This window comes from Nipponia nippon, unplaced genomic scaffold (assembly GCF_047370975.1).
Source record: "Nipponia nippon isolate SJK-2023a ecotype South Korea unplaced genomic scaffold, ASM4737097v1 scaffold_3, whole genome shotgun sequence".
Lineage (NCBI taxonomy): Eukaryota > Metazoa > Chordata > Aves > Pelecaniformes > Threskiornithidae > Nipponia > Nipponia nippon.
In genome coordinates this window covers 43,540,567-43,559,368 of record NW_028262347.1, presented here as the reverse complement: position 1 = coordinate 43,559,368, position 18,802 = coordinate 43,540,567, and the positions used below count along the sequence as shown (strand labels likewise).

Below are 18,802 nucleotides of genomic sequence, written 5' to 3'. Positions count from 1 at the left end.
TTGAAGAGGAAATGTTACAGAAATTGATTAGAAAGCACAATACATAGTTGAGAAATATTTCGTATCTCTTACTCTAGTAAATGTTTCACAGCTGTGTTTAGCATAAAAGCTGGCTTTTTAGTTATCTTTTATGGTTATTTTTCAGAGGGCTATCAGCTAAAGCACTTACACCTTATTATCTTAAATGAAAAATATTGAAAATACATATTTAGGTAGATGCTACAGATGCATGTATACCTTTGAGACAGAAGTATATAATGCAGACTATATAGTTCATTTGTTAGTATTTGCTGCCACCATCTGAACCTTACTGTGTGGCTATGCTAAGGAAAAAAATGTAGACTCTCTTGGTCCTGGGATGTGTAAGCCTGCATCTTTTTTTCTGCCTGAATCTGTTCTCTGATGTAAGATTCTTTAATACATGCTTACTTCAAACTTTCTGCAGCATCATTGTGGGTACCCCCACTCCTTTCCAGTTTTGTTATCTGATAGACAAAATGAAATGCTCAAACCAGCAAGAGGCTTTTGCCACAGGAGAAGAATATCTCTCTTCTGTTTCTCACTATTGGAATATGGTGATTTTAATAGTGGCAATCCAAATTATACCAGAGTTACCGAATTCTGTTAGTTTCACTACATTATGAAAGAGCAGCATCAGAAGGGAGAAAAAAATCACGTTACAAAGAATTACAAAACGTTAGATTTCTTCCAAACTTTTTTGTTAATATACTGGCATAACAGAAATGTTCAAATCATTTTATTTTCATTAGCGAACATATGTAAACATCTCCATGTTCTCTTCCTTTACCAATTTAAGCCTCAGAGAGCTAATCCATTAGTTATTTTTATGGCTCATTCTGGCCGCCAGCCTGCCCTGCTAGTCTCTGTGCCGAGCCCAGAGCAGACAGTCTCTGCTCTGCAGCTGTACACATGCTAACCTTTACCGTGACCCATGAATTCGAGTGATCTTCTGTTCCCTGAAGAATGCACTAAAACAAACTTAAAAATCCATTTGCTCCTTCTCATTACCCTAATTTGACAGGCAGTAAGAGCCCTGAGATCACTTGTCAAAGGTAATGAAAAAAGCAATGAGAAGGCATGTGCAACACTGGAAACTCATCTGTTCTGTTAAAATATAAAATACTTCTGCATATATTCTGCATGCCAGAATTCGAGAACTTGCCACAGTAAGCACATTATACATGAGGTCATTTACTCTGCACACTTTCCAGTTTACCTCATTTGCTGTCTTTTTTAATTGAATTCAGGTTTTAAATTGCTCTTGCAGAATCATGTTAAGCAGCTAAGGAAATGCAAAGAGGAGAATAACAAATAAGGGACAAGTCACATACCTCTGAACAGGCTTCGGAAACACTGCCACAGATTTAAAGTATTAGACAATAAGACTGTTAACCCCGACATGTTGAATGTGGACAAGACAGGAGCATCAGCAATAAGGAAAACTGAAGACCTATAAATGCAGGTGCAAAGCAACTGGACCATGGTATAGCTCATTCCAAGCTATCACCAGCAACTCAAATTGTGTTAGTGCGCTATACTGCGAAATGCAAACTTTATTGTAGATTATGCAATTTAGAGTTCATTGTTCTCACCAATGAACTGTACAGCAAAGGTATAATTAATGAACACATTAATTATCCCCCACAAAAAAAAAAAAGCTAGAGACAAGATTAAGCTTTAGACCTCAGTTTCTTTCTTCTGCAGTCTGGCTTGTAGATTTTAGTGCTCATGGAAGTGATAAAATAAAAGTACTGATGAAATCTGAAACAGGTCAGCTCCTACACACAGCTCTGTCAAATTCACTGCCAAAACAAAGCATCTCATCAGTGGGGACTGTGTGCAGGCTACTCTTGATGGAGCAGAAGTCTTGGAAGTGGTTCTTTTTTTCTGCTCTATTTTGCTTCTGCATGAACTTGGCTCTGTGAACTCAGCTTCTCAGGTGGGTTTGCAGTACATGCAAAACAGCTAGGGGGAATTGGGATGGACTCCCAAACTTCTTTTCACTCATGACTAAAGTAAGGATTTGAGCTAGAGAGCAGAGAGCACTAAAATCACCAACTAATCCTTCACATCCAATATTTTACATGCAAGATACAAAGATGCAGGATACATAACAACCAGAAATATTACTAATATGCAGTACAAATCAGCTCCTTCCAGTCCATACAAGGCTTTCCCATGGCAAAGCTCATCGCTGCAAAGCTTGCACGCATAACATAAATACACATTGTTTAATGTCTCTTTAAGTCCAAAGGATAAAATATCAATGGGCATATACTTGCTTGACTATCACTAACAAGCAATAAATTAGAGATATTTAACTGACCTAGAAGTCTTTTTTTGACTGGTTGCAATTCCACTGTGATTAGACTGAGTTGCATATCTGGCTGTGAGACTGTATGAGAAGAAACAGAGAAATTGAATTAAAGGATTTCTTTGAACATGTATAGAAAGAACACACTTACCAGCAAACAATGAGTTAATGAATGCAAATTGAACATGGATAGAAAACACAAATTAATTGGCAAAAATATGAAATAATGCAAACATGCAGATTTTTATGAGAGATGCAATGCACAGATTATGAAATAATGGATATTGTTATAAGTTGTCTAATTTGCTAGAAATTATCTTAGGAATAGACAATGCGAGCAAATTTCCAGTGACTGAATTACTGAAGTCTAGCTCAATTCACACAGAGTGCACCACAAAACTTTGTGCTGGTTTGTTTTTTTTTTTCCGACCATAAAAAGTACTAAGCACAAATATACAGCTACTAGTTTCTCCAGCAACCTGACTAGGTTCACAGTCTGGCAGTTAGGAACAAATTTGCTATACTAGATCCAATGTGGAGTCAGAAAAATTCCTGCTAAAGAAAGGTGACCCTTCTGACAGTAGAGCTATATGGAAGAAGCATCCTATCATAATTTTCATTACCTTTACAGCAGCACAGGTCATGTAGGTGATGCATTACCAAGGCAATGAATCAGAGGCTTCATTAGGAAGGCCCTGACATGTGCTTAGACTCACTGTTAAATTCCGTAGGAAAATGCACCTTCATCTATTAAGGCATCTGAGTAGTATTTCTGCAACAGAAGATCCCGTGCTACAGAAGTCCCGTGCTACAGGACTAAAAATTGTATATTCCTTTTAACACCCAACAATGTGTCACTACTAAACAGCAAATTTATGCCTCTATTCTTTTAGACATTTGCATAAGGGATATGTCAAATGCATGGCCAAGGTAAGGCCTCCTGCCAGGTAATTTCAGTTACTATAAACAGGTGCATCCTTTGGGATCCACACAGCCTAAGGATATAGACAGGTGCTTAAGCCAGGTGCAATTATATCAAATTCCTTGCATTATTAAGGAAGCGATGGAGAACAGAGTAAGCAGAAATTCTGATAGTCACAGATTGCTTTTGTCCCTTACAGTTCTGCATCTTTCAGCAATTCTTCTGAGTAGCAGCAGAAACCACAGTGCTCTAGTCCCAGCTTTATAGACTGGCAGCACTTACAAGAAACACCTGGTGGTACTGAGTCTACCAGAAAAGCATTAAGCAATTTCTCCTAGTCCACTGAAGCAGAAAGCCTGAGTATAGAGCAGATGGGAGAAGCCCTCAAAGGAGAAAGGTCTTCCCATACTGGCACAGCAGTCCTGAAGAGGGGCAAGTGGAAGGCACAAACCAAGGGACAATGTGAGACTTGAATGGGATGCATGATTATTGCTACTTTACCAAATTAAACCCCACTAAAGGGTTCAGCATTGCCTCTGTGCCTGCCAGTTACAAATAGCACACATGCACATGACGAATATAAAAAAAAAAAAGGAGAGTACTTCAGTCTTAAGAGAGCAAAAGGGAGTTATTCAATATATAAAAGCAGCATTCAATTCTCTGACATATGTCTTCACAGTAATGCTGACAAAGCGCTTTTTTGTATGACCATAACTTCTGTGGGAATTATAATAAATTATAATAGTATTATAATAATTACAGTTTTTATATTTTTATCTATCTAGTCATTAGTATATTGAATTATATTTCACTTAGAGTTATCTTTCTTGATAATGTCTGGACTTACGATGCAAATGTGACATAGGTTGTTTTGCTGAAATTGCTAAATTTGTGCCTGGCATAACAGCCCATGTTTTGATGAGATCTTCCACTCATGGTTCTTTCAACATATTTAAAATGAAGGAATTTAGAAATGGTTAGCTGTTTACCTGCATTGACTAAACTAAGAAGTTTGCGAGAAAAATGGTATGTCAAATAAAACCTTAGTGCATTTATGTTGTAAAAGGTAAAATGATACATGGTACAATCAACACGGACAGTGAGCTGGAAAAACAGAGTGAACAGGATGCATTGCCATAGCATATTGTAGCTTTTCTACCTCAAACAACACGACTCCAAAGTAACTGGAAAGATTAAATAACTTAATCTCAGTGATGTTGCCGAGTTGTTGATAAGCTAGCCCACGGACAGACGTCACCTTTTTGTTTTCTTTTTCTTTTTAATAGCAATAAATACATGAAGCACCTATCTGGAAATGGTTGCGAGAATGCTTTCCTTCTATGCCTGTTACTTGGGACTCCATCCACTAGCAAATCCATGAAACATCAGCCTATAGACCGCTTTCGAAATTTCCAGACAGGCTTGAAAGTCATTGATGGATGTGTCAACATCAGTAAAGTATCATTCCCACTGTGACTGAGCAAATTTATTTTCCACAGTAATGTGACAAATGAAAGGGAAAAAGAGAATTTTAACAGCTCATAAACCAGGTGCATCAAGTTCCTAATGACTTTGGGTTTTCCTTCTCCATTAGCACTGGATGTGCTGGACCCATTAAAGCTTTGCACGGATGCCTGTTTCCCAGCTGCTGGCCCCACTATTACAGATGTGAACTGCAACACAGTTGCAGACTAGATTTTAGTTTAGCCGCTCTTCTAAATGTATAAGCAAATATTTACCTGCTGCCCTCTATCCTACCAGATAATTGTTTGTGGATAACACCTGGCAGTCAGGAAACTAAACCTGTTTTGCTTAAAACAGTTAGTTTTTATGCTTACAGATCCACACAAAGGTATAATAAATATGTGCTTGCAATAAAGCACCAAATGCATATTAACAAACCAGACAGTACAAGCTTAACGCTATAGCATTTAGGACAAGGAAGGATTTATTTGTCAGAGGGCCGGAAAGGGGGATTTTGAAAGCCTCTGATTCTCCGCTGTCTGTTCCCAAGACCTTTTCCACTGCCATAATAATCCTACCAGCAGTCTTCCCCAACATGGTTACAGCTTCAACTCCTCTGAGGAGCCGCAGCAGTCGCCTGCAAAGCCCAGCCACAGTGCATTGGCAGGAAGGGGACATATAAACTACAGAGGAGACCAACCCTGACTGCAGAGCCTGCAGGAAATCCCGCGGCTCCCAAGGCTACAGCCCAGCATTGCAGTGCTGGGGCAATCTCAGCACCAGCCCTGGGCCAGGACCAGGCATCATGCTTAGCTCTCCTCTTCCACCTAACGCAACGGGGAAGACACAACTGATGCTCCTGGTTAAGCAAATCTTGTTCAAAACAGGTACGATGGCATATATGCATCTGACCCCAAATCCTAAGAAATCATTTGCACTCTGCAAAATGACTTCCAGGTGGAAATTAAGCCCCAATATTTTCTCTTGCAAACCAGGGAAACACTAGTCAACACAGCAACTATGAAATGGTGACAGTGGGTAATTTGTTGCTGGTCCCTTGGTTAAATGCTGTGAGAAAACGGAATAAACATCCTGAGACTGCCCAGAAAGGCAGTTCAGCACAGAGGTAGCTGGGGTAGTAGTGAGAAGGAAGATACAGAGATGTTAGAGATTGTACTGACCCTGAGGTGCTGATGGGGCACACCACAGCTGTACTACAGCCAAGCTGCCCTGCTGGTTGCAGGAACCAGGACTCTGCTCTACGCCACGTGGCCATGCAGCATAGTCAGTCGCATTGGGGAGCTATGCACCATGTTCCACCAAGATGGGGAACTGATCAAGGGCATGCAGTTGCAGGCAGGATAAAAGGGTTTAAGGAATGGTCCCAAAAGGTGTAGGGGGACGTAGGAAGTCAACATAAGCTACAATACTAGAGGTTCTTAAATGCCCTCCCACTGAAAGTGAAGTGAAACATTCAACTGAAATGGGCAAATAAGAACAAAGAGGATGAAGAGAGAAGACAAGTGATTGCTTGACACTGGACTACACTGCCAGAAAGTCTGTCTTGCTGCTATACAAATAGCATGGTATATCAAGAAAGAAGCAGCCCTTTGAAAGTGTGTATACCATGCAAAGCTGAAGGATGGAGCTCCTATAAACCTGGCATGAATCAAGCTGAAAATATTTTAACACCCTTCTTCAAAAAGTAACCCATGCAGTGTCACCCTGAATATCATCTACTTTTTATTAACAGTCTTTAGAAAGTTCAAAAGGATCATGTTACATCAGACTGTCACTTTCCTATAATGTTAAGAGTCACATGGTGGTTCTAAAATGCCAGCTATGTGCTCTGTTAAAACTAGACAAAAGCCAAAGGTGTTTGTAGTACGTAATCAGTCTTTCTACCTTACTGGCATACTTGAATTTTAATAGCTGTCGATCTTATAAAGAGCATTTATATCACTAAGGTAACTGCTCTCCAGAACTGTTCAAGACTTTTCTATTAGAATGATTCCCTGATAAAAAGAATAGTTTAAAAAGAATGCATTTTCAATGTAAAAAATTCCCCAGAAGGTCTTGATTGTGCTGTACAGATTTTTTTTCTTTTTTGTTTTTTTAATCAAGCTCCTTGGCTCTAAAATTCTCTTCAGCCTGCCTGGCAAAAAGCATGAGAGATAATATTCTAAGGTTCACCTGACTCCAAATCCCAAGTGTGCCTGGAGAGATGTCACAGGAAAAAAATTTCCAGGCTCCTTACCATACCAAACAGTCTGGTCAGGTAAAAGAGCCTAATTCCTCAAATGGACAGCCAAGGAATACTGAGGAGGAAACCAAAAAACCTGAATTTTCCCACAAACAGTATTTTTCAGACATTTCTTTTGCCTTTATAGCCCAGTCCTGGTGAATTAATATATGCTTATATCTAAGTATATGTAACTATCTATCTACATATATATATTTAAAAAAATGTTTTTTATTTAAATATAAATGTTGTATATGCATGTGCATTTTATAGATATACCTATATTTTATATTTTATAGATGTATATTTTTAATATATATGTATCTAAGACAGAAACATACATTTATTTTCTCATTCACAATAGGACATGTCTATAGCTCAGGCAGTTCTACCGCATATCATGTCATCTGTTCTATATTAGGTGGACATTTCTCCTTTCCGTTCTTTGAACTTCTGGCATCTTACACAAGAAGTCTGTCTCCAACTGATTCAGGCTTGGAGGTACAAATAAAATTGTGTTTTCAATGTTTTCCTGTTGTTCACAGCTCATAAACCAAAACGCAGATAACCCAGTTTTGCATCAGCATTTCTGTTCTTGCAGAACATGGTGACTTGTAATAAGAACAAATCGTCCACCACAGTGACCGTACCTTTCCCACCCCGGTCCCAGTATTTGTAGTATAGGTATTTTATGGAATTTAATGAAATAATATATGAATCACAACATTAAAGAAACAAAGAGTATATCAACAAAGTAATAAATGTACTACTTAGCTACTGTGCTTAATCTGACATGTAGCCCACCTAAAATAATCCAATCTTTTAAAAAATCCCAATTTCTCTGAACAAATCAGCCAAGTGGATAACAGCCTGCTGCCAGACCTAGGACTAGGCCCTTAGGGACCAATCGTAGCCTTTTATGACCTTATCTCCTTATCATTTATGATCTTGCACTCGAGCAAAAGTATAGCAGAGATCTCCACAGAAATGTATGCCACTATTCTGTTTCACAGTTTGATAGAATAAGACTGTAACACAGTTTTCTTCTAGAAAGATTGAAAAAGGGGGTGCCAGAAAGCCTGAGGCTGTCACTTCTTCAAATCTATACTCATTGTCTCTTGAACTGTTTCACAGATTTCCAGAAAATGCACATTCATCAACACATCCTAAAGTATGGTTGGGATTGCTATAAATCCGCATCGGTCGAACATTTATCATGTAGTTAAGCCTGTTTCTATTGAACGTATTAAAGTACATTCGTGAGCATTTCGTTTGGTCTCTCCATTGATTCTAAAATAGTAAAGAGCTATGCAATATAAAGAAATTACAAAAGATTCTACCAACATTTCAGCTACATTCCCATAAGCATTTTCAAAAAAGCAGACCAAAACACAAATACATATATAAGTGATTTTCCTAAGCTGCTAATTTATCTCTTGTAAATGTGGTGAATTTTAAACATAACAAAAGTTCATTTTTTCACTTCTATTTTAATCCATTTTCCATGGACACTAACTGCCATAAACAGCACTGCCTGCGCTTCTTTGGAAGTGTATGGGTTTGTAATTTTATTTTTTTTTTTTGGTAAATGAAGAGAGAAAGTCATCTTCTCCATAGCAGCTGCAAAGTGTAATGTTATCTCATTAACTGACATCTGCAAAACAACAATGTGTAGAATATCACATTTGTTGCACAGTCTGTGAAAATAATAAGAGATAAAAGTTGATAAAAAGGACTGACAGTAGCAAAGAAAGTAGCAATACAAATATAAAACTGTGTCTTAAATGAATGAAAGAATGCAAGGAAAAGACTGAGTCAGGCATTGCTATCAAGGAATCTAGTACGGAATACATAGGAATAAGGAAAGAACATTTTGTTTCAGAATAGATAAGAAAATTAATCATAGAACAAAAGAAAGAATGAAGACCATAACAATTCAATATGGCTCTCATTGCACTTTACATTTATTTAAATTTTATTTTTCATATACACAAAATTATAGGCAACCTCAAATGTTTGCAAGACATCAGAATTAAATAGGTGGCAGGCCTGGGAACGGAAAAAAAAATGCATGGACACAATTGCATCAGATCTCATTTTCAGAGAATGAGAAGAATTAATGAATCTCTATGGAGAGTGAGGGTAGAGCAACAAAGAATGTCTGAAGGGAAAATAACTACACTATAAAGCTTCTGTTCCTTCAAAAGGAGATATATGAAAAGTTGGATCCAAATGCTACAAGGATGAATGGAACACTTCCCATTAAATTCTGCATGATCTGGATTAGGAATAGTGCAAATTTATGGCCAAAGTACATCAAACAGAAATATAAAAAGTAATGAATGGCAAGGGAGACTAGTGCCAGACAATGAGAATATCTGAAATGCACAGAACGAGAATCATCACTAAACTGAATTAAAACATTCTTTTGAAAACTATAAGAACAGACAATGAGAAAGGATGACAGTCACATTTTGAAATGCAAACAGAACAAGGGGCAGAGAAAGAAAAATCATTCTTGAGCAGATGGCAGTGGTAATTTATAAACAGGAGAAATCAGTGTAACTATGTGTCACAGGGTCCTAAACAAAATGTTCAGACAAACATCAGAGAGGAAGAACTGTAAAATATACTAAATAACACAAAAGGGCAGGTACCAACCAGTAAAGGACAAGTTTTTCAGATTCCAGCCCACAAAATTATGTAAGAAAGTAAAAGATATAAGCAGTTTCTGAGAGGTTGGTAGGGAAATGGTTAAATAGGAGGTGAAAAGTTAAAAAAAATCTTAAAAGCTATTGAGAGGCTATAAAATGTTTTATAATTTACATTTTTATATTTTCTATCTAGTAGATGCTATATTATAGCTGTGGAAAAGGCCACTTGTTTCATAAACTGAAAGTTTTCTTCAACCCCCCTTTTCCCTTATTATAAGCTTAAGAAATATTATTAGATATCTTCTTATCTTGGAGAGGATGGGCTACAGGGAAGAAGTCTGTGACAAATACATTCTTGCTATTGCATTGTTCTGCTTTTTCTGTGTGAAGGTTATTAGAAAGGTTAGTCATTTGCCATCATCAAAAAGTAACCCTTTTGTGTATGGTAATTTCTAAGTCTCTCAAATGAAACAGAAGTATGTATTATGAAACTTGAAATAGTGCTGATGCATTTTTGCTTGCTGTTTCAAAATATAGCCATCATGGTGAATTTTAGGGGAAAAAAAAAATAATTGCTAAGGAAACTATGGCAGTAATATTAATACGCAGGAGGCTATGAAGGTGTATTTTTTTACAATGTTCCGTCGATATACTGCAGCTGTAGCCTAAAAAACTCCTGAAACTGCAGTAATTCCCAGCATGTAATGGCAGTTATATCTAATGTGTAAATTAATTTCATAGCTATGTGAGGTAAACAATTGGTATGTGCAAGAAGAGCGACTTTTCCTGATGACCTACACAGTGCTTATCACAGGAACAAACCTCTTCTCTAATTTATGCAGCTCATCAATACTAAATATCATCTATTTGCTTAGGTACAGAGTTAACTGATTTAATTGGTATGCAGAGATACTAAATACTTTAGTTACTTGGACTTCAGGACAATGAAGAGGAAAGAACTTCCTTCTTGAAGTTCCTTGCGTTGGGAACCGTGAGGACTGTAATGATTGCTTCTTTAAGGAGTAGAACAAAATGGGGCCAAAGCTGATTTTCAAGACAGAAAGATAGCTCAGTTAAAGTAAAATTAAATCCCTAAGGTCCATTTGAAGGTTAGCTGCTGCAGATCCTGGTGCAATCACATTAAGCAATTCATTTTGCATTATCTCCCAGACGCATAAAAATACATCAGATTAGACTAATAGCAGTTTGTTCACTTAGACCCTCACCAGAAAACAGAGAACAGAAAGAAGAAATAAACCTTTTCCTCATTTTTCTTCTATGCAGTCATTAGATAATGATTCTGTAGTGGGAAAAGCAGGAACCTATTTCCCTTCACTAAAACCAAGTGACCAGCAATGGGAAGAGATAAGGACAGTGAAGAGACTTGGTTTGTCGCTTTCCTTTCCATTAACGAAGGAAGACACAGGACTATGTACACATTCCATTTTTTAGCCTATGTCAGTGCAATGCACTTGGTGTAGATTGTTACGGTTATATTTCAAACCTCCAGAACACTGAAACAAAGGCCTTTTTCTAAATTGAGAGTTGTGTAACCAAGATTGGCATACAGATTGCCAGTATTCTGGCATGGATCGATTTAAATTCATAATCATAACCACTACATTTGCATTACTGTATTTCACACAGCACGAGCTGCGCGTCCAATATGGTTCATTTTTTCCCTACTACTTCTGAGCAGGAGGCAACATGAAACCCAGTTCTTTGCAATAGTTATATATGCAACTGCCTGTAGAAATCAGCTACCTAACTTTGTTTATACGCCTAGGAAAACCAGGGTGCTCTTTTAATATAACAAATTTAACAAAATCCATCTGGACCTCAAGCTGTGCTCATCATTCCTGTACGTGATAAAATAGTTTGTCCGTCTTGGGGAATTTTGCTGACAGCTTACTGAAACCAGTTACTGCCTAATCCATAAATGAGACAGAACTTCTTTCATCCACATGTGTTTTCTCTTAGTATCTGGGTGGTTGAAAGATCATCACTGCAGAAAGTTTAGATGTATTGCTGTGATAATGGAATCCACTAGCAAAGCAAAGCATAAAAATATAATGTAACCATTGTTGTCATCTATCTGTACTGACAGATATAAATAAGGCCACCAGCACTGTATTTTTTTAACTAAATCTCAAAGCTGCAACAAAGTCATAAGTAAAGAGTGAAGTGCCTACCTCAGATTTTGAAGTATTCAATTCCCACAGTTAGTCATACAAGGATATAGGAAACATTAGGCTAAAAAGAAATCACAAATCACATCTAAAACCATTCTCTCCCTCAGGTTACCATTTATTATTTACCGCAGATTTTTCCACTAATCTAAATAATTTTAAGAGTTTTTATACTTAGTGGTATGAAATTATAATCTTCCATAAATAAAGCATATTCTTTGCAATGAAATTTCACTTACCATAAATCAACCTCCTTCATTCTTTTTACATTTAATTTGAAATGTTGCTGTTGGCCCTAGGATTAGGTAGGCCAATGATACTCTTTCACATCCAGAATCTTGCTCCCCTTCTGTGTACACAATTTTCACAATTCTAAGTTGGTTATGGACAGATTACATGTGATTAGGAATGTTAAAGTATTGCCACACTGACTAATTTTAGATAACTTTGTTAGGAGCCTGCCATAGAAAATTCATTATCCTGCTATGCAAACTTTGCACTAAGGAGAGAGAGAGACGTCCAGAAAGTTTAATTACATTCCTGATCTGTGTTGTCTCCTCTAGGAGACACAAATTACCTAGTCATCCAAGGACAACTAGCCTCCTGAATTAGTTTCATGAATTCCCCATTTCTGCACAAACCTAATCCTGTCAGCCTCATGGTATTCTGATTATAACCTTCCCCTGGGGCTTCTGTTTGTTTACCACATCAAAACAACCTGGCTATGAAAGCTGTAGAGTCCTAATATAATTTTTTGTGCCTGTTTCGGCTTTTGTTGATAAAAAGCCCAAACACTCTCTCATTGAGGTTGATAGGTTGATAGTAGGTTGGCTTCAGTGGCATGCAGAACAGGCTCAGACCCAGTAATGATCATGAACATTGATCATTACTGAGGATATCATAACCTGGAAATCAGGATGAGAGTACCATCATTGTCATCATCATCATCAGGACCACTCTCTTAAATTATGAGACTGAGACACTATCCCTGTACATACAAGGACAAAACTTCCTTGGTCTTCAGCAGGGCCTGAATGCTACCACTTCTGTATCCTGACCATCTTCTGTGTGACTTCTCAGAGGTATTTCCCTCTCCCATGTATAATCTGTATTTCTCTCTGAAACAGTGAAGAGCATCACCTCGTCATACTTATTTAATAAAACACACACAACAGCTTTTTACCTCCTAGAAAATCAAGTTGAAATTAAGCAATATGCTTACTATACCTCAGCTGGAAGCAACAAAGAAGATAACTTTTCTTATGAACTAATTTAACCTGCAGTAACTGCAATTATTATGACACAGCTTCAAAGACTTAAATTACAACATGAAATGTGATTGCTTACTGAACATTCTAAAAAAGTACAAAGCCTATAAAAAACATCCACCTTTTTCAGTGTCTATGTTTTGGTTTTGCTTACATGTCTGCACACATACAAACACACACCTATCAAATGTACTTAAATGTGTACGGTGCCTCAAACAGACAGCTTTATTTCTCAGGTGTCTAACACAGTAGATATATATGAGTCTTCAAGTAAAATTAAATGCTCATAAGTATAAGAAGATAATTTTCACAATACCCTTGAAAATTTACTCAAATTAGGTTTGAAGAGTTTTGCCATTACTGAATAAAGATGAATGTGCCATTCAGGTGTTCACTACTATATTAATTACCTGGCTTCTGCCATAATAATAAGATAATTTTTCTTGTTCCTCTCAAAAACCTGAAAGAACTATTTCTAGGTAATAAAGGACCACAGACCAAATTAATGGAAAATAATCTGTTATGTGCATTTGCCAAATAATTCTTCTAACATATACACCATGAGTAATTTGCTGCCTTGAGGTTTCTACGTGCCAACCCTTTTCACATTATAAAATGTTAGAAAGAAGAAACTATTAAGAATTTTTAAAAGCATATTCAGAACTGCAACAGGCTAATAAAGAAAGTGAGGCATAGCTACACAATAAATGTGTAATAATAAATTGCCTTAAAGATTAACATCCACTATGAAAGGATAAAATAGCTTGTCTTATCACCACCTCTTTAGAAAAAAAGTAAAATTACTCTATTATTGATAGTAGTTAGATTATCTGTTGAGTTAATAATTTCACATGGGAAAGGTGAAGAATGTGACATTATTACACACCTTAGATTTTATCATTTTTCAATACTGTTCATTCAATGAAAGAGGAAGGTTTAAGTACCTGCATGAAACTACTTTTTGTCAAAAATACCTAAAGGTCTCAAGTGTCCCATGGGGCATCCGTATGAGTTCCTTAGGACCGTCTAAATCATGAACCCCTGCCCTGTAAATCAGTCAGTCGTGTTGGTTCCTTCTGTAATTAATGCTGAGACACAGCTGCCATGAAAGAAATCATATCATAGAAATCAGTCTTGGGAGTCATGTAAGCTACCTATCCACACTTCAGATAGCAAAAGGTAGGCAAGAGGCAAGATGAATCCCATCAAAGGCATCTTTTCTTTTTTAATTTCATATTTTGGCTTCTTTCTAAACAGAAGCTTTTATTTACTCATTAACAGCTTAAAACTAAAAAGCTGTTTGGAAATAATTTTGAATTATTTTCCAAAATATTTGTTTTGACGGGAAAAAAAAGAATGAATTAAATTAAATTAAATTAAATTAAGTTAAATTAAATGACTGCTATGAAAAGAAGTGTTGCTGAGTCCACCACAGAGAGTTCATATCAATGTATACTTGAACATGCCCATCTATTTGTGGAAAACCTGTTTTTCAAATGCAGTCATTTTTCTTAGAAAGGGACATATTATTTTATGTAAATGTCCCAATATTACTTCAAAATGGTGATGAATGAAAAGCCAGTTAGTATTAAAAAAAAATAAAAATCTATACTTCTGTTTGTTTCTAAGTCCTGGAGCTCCTTGTTTTGCTAGCAGCTCAGAATACTAGATGTATTTGTAGCAGATGATAGAAATCTTTCATACAGAAGAAAGCTTTTAGAAGTAGGGACCTTTCTTTACCCTTAAAGGCTTTACTGGAAAATATATGGAGAGAGAAAAACATATTCTCTCAGGCAGTACACAAGTTTATGGTGACAAACATTGAACTTCTGTATATGTGAAAGCTAACAGAAAAATTCTTGCTTTCAGTTTACAGATGGGAAATAAGAAAGATGGTATCAATCTCAGTGTAATAATTTTTTACATAGAAACATTTTGCAGCTGAAACATAGCTATGAATAGAAATTCAATCAAAGAATGAAATGATTTTAAACTCCTGGCATTAAAGTAGAAGGTCTAAAGCATACCGATGGAAGTAGGAATTTTGTTAAACCAGCCTTAGATGTCACTTTATGAAGGCATGAATGCCGGGGTTCTGGACATGGAATAATTGCCTTTCCTCCTAATGAAGTGTATTTAAACACAGCAAAGTAGAAGAGGAGAAAAAGGCGGTGAAGGACTGTGAGATCTTGGAGAATTATAATGAAAAGAAAGCTTTATGAAAACTTCATCCCCTCTTTGCCTACCATTCCTGAGCAGACAAAGGGCTAGTGTGCAACAGCTGTCTTCCAAATAGTAAACAAGTGCTCTGCTCCAAGCTTTTTTGGACAAACAGAATTCCTTGCGACAGTAGTGATGTATGAAGGAACACGGTAACAATTTTTTTATTAAAAATTCACCATAGGTAAACTAGAAAAGCAGGAAATATTTCAGTTCTTTTACTAAATTATAAACAAAACCCAATAACCAAAGGTATTTACACGAAGCTGGCTAAGCCCTTAATTCCACTGATTAAAGCAGTGAACGCTTGTAGACCTACATTCAAAATGTCTTCTTTATGATAGGAAAAAGAATTAATTTCTGAATAACAATGTTATTGCCTCTTATGCAGTATTAAATATTCTTCAGAAAGCAGAAATTCAACTTCAGAAAATGTTGAGAGTAGTCAGATTCTTCTAGGATCACACCATGGTTCCCTAGATTACATGTTAATAGTAAACTTCACAGAGAAAGCATTCAAAGACATTAATTTTCAGTAGCAGAGAAAAAAAAATGCATTTCATATTGTAATACCCAAGGCAAACGCAAGTGTATCTTAATTTTTGTATCAAATGAGGTCACTAAAATGCCATCAGAAGCATTTTCCTATAAACATATTTTTACCACATTCCTAAGTTTCAAGACAAAGATTTCTATTAGGCTGAAGTGTGAAAAGTTTTCTCAGCTGAAGAAGAAATAGATTTATTATAAACATGAAAGTGTAATTTAGATATGAATGGACTCAAGAACCAAAATTTCACTATCGTAGTCCGATACTTTTAATCCATCCTAGATCATTGACTTATCACATTCTAGACACACAATTGTTTGGTAAGTATGCAAAACATTTTAAACAAGCAAATAATAAACCAAACAAATATTAAACCCAAGACAGCAATATATAAAGCTGCTCGTTAAACTACACTTTACATAGTCCTACATGTGAATGGCTTTTTTTTAACTTCCTCAATAAAGTATACATTGCTAATACTCTTTCCATTTAAATAGATATTTCTGTTTAAACCTGATCCTTTTGTCATGGCCAATAAGAAACTACCTTCTCAAAATACGTTTTCAGCTTCAGTCTGAAAGCAATGTAATTCAGCAATAAAGGATTCTGCTGAGTGCTTTGCTTTCCTAAAACTAAATCATAAACTGACCACTTAAAAGAAACTAGATTAAGGCCATTTCTTCTCCCTTTCAAAAAACATTCAAATAGAATTAGGCACTCAAAACCAGAATGCGTGGGGATGAAAAGAGTTTATAACAAATGAAAGTATTAATTGTGTCTTTTCCCCATGTATTTTGCCAATCATTTGAAATCGTTCATTTAGATGTGGAACTGAGTATGTGAGGAAAACATGAAAATAGCCAGTATACTAACCTCAGGGTGTGCTAACAGTCTCTTAATGTGCAAAGGACAGTAGAATCAATAATAAAGCGAAAGAATGCTTTAAAATTAATCAAAATTTGAACGAAATTTAATTTGGAATGTTCTCTGTTCTCACTCTAGCTTTACTCCCAAGAAATGCAAGCTTAATAGCAAACACGCGCTTAAGATATTGTTTTCCTACATCCATTGCAAAAATAGCTAAAAAAAAAGAAAAAGCCAGTCTTTTAAGTCTTAAAGTGGCCTATTTTTTTTTCACAAAATTTTGTCTTTTTTGAACAGACAAATAAAAAGCTTTTACACCTGAGAAAATTAACTTTTTAACCTACCTCGACTGCATATCTTGGTGTGTTTTGGACTGGCTGATTTCAGCTGGAGGTGAAGGGACTTGCTGTTGTAGCTCCACCAAAGACTGGTAGTACTGTTGCTGATGATGTTGCTGCTGTTTGTACCGAGACAAACTGAAAAACAGCCCTAAAATGGCTTTCAAATTTCCATTCCTTATTTCTATTTAAAAAAAAAAAAAGGAAAAAGAAGTGAAAACACTGTGGTTTTAGACTTCAGTTTTGTAACAGTTTTATACTAAAAGATCTCTGTACATACCTGTAGCTATACATGTTTATGCCTTATATCTCTTCATTTATCTCTAATATCAGGGACATGTTAGGTATCACTGATACTGTATTGTTTGTTATAATCTTTGCTCACTTACATGTCATTGTTGCAATAAATACATATCTCCATAATGCCCTCATGATGAGTCATATGTGCATGGTCATAAAGAAAAGTACAACAAACCTTAAATAATATACTTAATCTGAAATGAATACTCCTGCCTCAATACAATACAAATATTCTCAGTAAGCAGAGGGACATTCAGAAAAATCTGAATTCTTTCTGGTCTTAGGCACACATCCCTTCTACATCATGGCTTTAAATTACTCTTCTTGCTTTTTGGGCAAATTCTGTGCACACTGGGAGTAAAGAGTGACTTCCAGAAAAATTGGAAAGAGGAGATGGTAACAGTCTTGTGGATGAGCACATAACCATTCACAAGAATTTGCAAGGAACATGAGAGAAGGAGATCAATGGAAAATACCTACTAGAAAAGGTGACCGTAAGGTTCATGATTACATTTTTGAACTTTCCAACTACATGATTTTCTAGCTTTCTATTTTACACTGCTATTACTGATTAATGAAGACTTCAGAACTGCAGCTTTCACACGAGTCTAAAATAGCTACCCGTATGAAATTCGGGTGAGCCACAGTAGCATCCTCATGTCTCCCATTACTTTCTTAGTCTTTCCCCAGCCTCAGATGAAGGCTTTAAAAGGATAATGTTATTCTTTGCTCATAAAGGATCTCTGTGTCAAAAAAAGAAGCCTCAGGAGGCTTTAATGAAATTATCTGCAGCACTTAGGTCTGTTCATAGCCTCATTATTAATTTTCTTTGGCACTGAACTTCTTGTGAAAGGTTTTCATTAGGCCTATAGCCTTGTAACCTAACATACAACACTGCAATCTTTCTGCCTTCCCTGCAAATCCAAATACTGAGCTGTATGTGCTACACAGACTTTCTTCGGTAATTTTTAAAGCAGAATTTATAAACAATGACAGTCATATTCATGTCTTTTAAACCATACTACTTTTCATTCAACAGGATTAGGTGAAATGTTAGTACATACACTAACAGGCCAGCAAACACTGGAGGCCTTATGCTCTCAATCCATTCTTCAAAGGCAAACACAATCCTGGACATTGCAATATCCTTTGCAAAATGGAAATTTTTTCTAAGTGTCCATACTTTCTCATCTTCCCCATGAAGATGCTGCAGAATCTTTGATTCCCCATGAGACTTCCAGAGATAGGCAGAAGAACTTTCTCAGAATTAGAAAGCTTTTTAAGCAACAATGACTTTTGCAGTCACGTTGGTTTCAATGAAAATCATTATCAAGGAACACAGAAAACTTATATTTAAAATTATCTTTAAAAAACCCCAACAAAACCACATAACTAACCATCTTTAAGCTGCTCTGATTCTAAAAGATTTTCTGTACGTGATACTAGTTTATTTATT

At 36.3% G+C, this 18,802-nt stretch overlaps 1 protein-coding gene across 14 annotated transcripts in view; it reads right to left on the bottom strand.

The window, feature by feature from the left end:
- NAV3 (neuron navigator 3) overlaps positions 1-18,802 on the bottom strand; it is a 554,479-nt gene that overhangs the window by 143,733 nt on the left and 391,944 nt on the right. For 13 of the 14 annotated variants that reach the window (XM_087765091.1, XM_087765093.1, XM_087765082.1 and 10 more), the window contains 2 exons: positions 17,053-17,230; positions 2,348-2,416 (listed from right to left, as the gene is read on the bottom strand). In XM_087765091.1, the coding sequence (XP_087621217.1) occupies positions 2,348-2,416; positions 17,053-17,230 (247 nt within the window). The remainder of the gene's footprint in view (positions 1-2,347; positions 2,417-17,052; positions 17,231-18,802) is intronic. The other variant, XM_087765089.1, reaches the window with a different exon arrangement.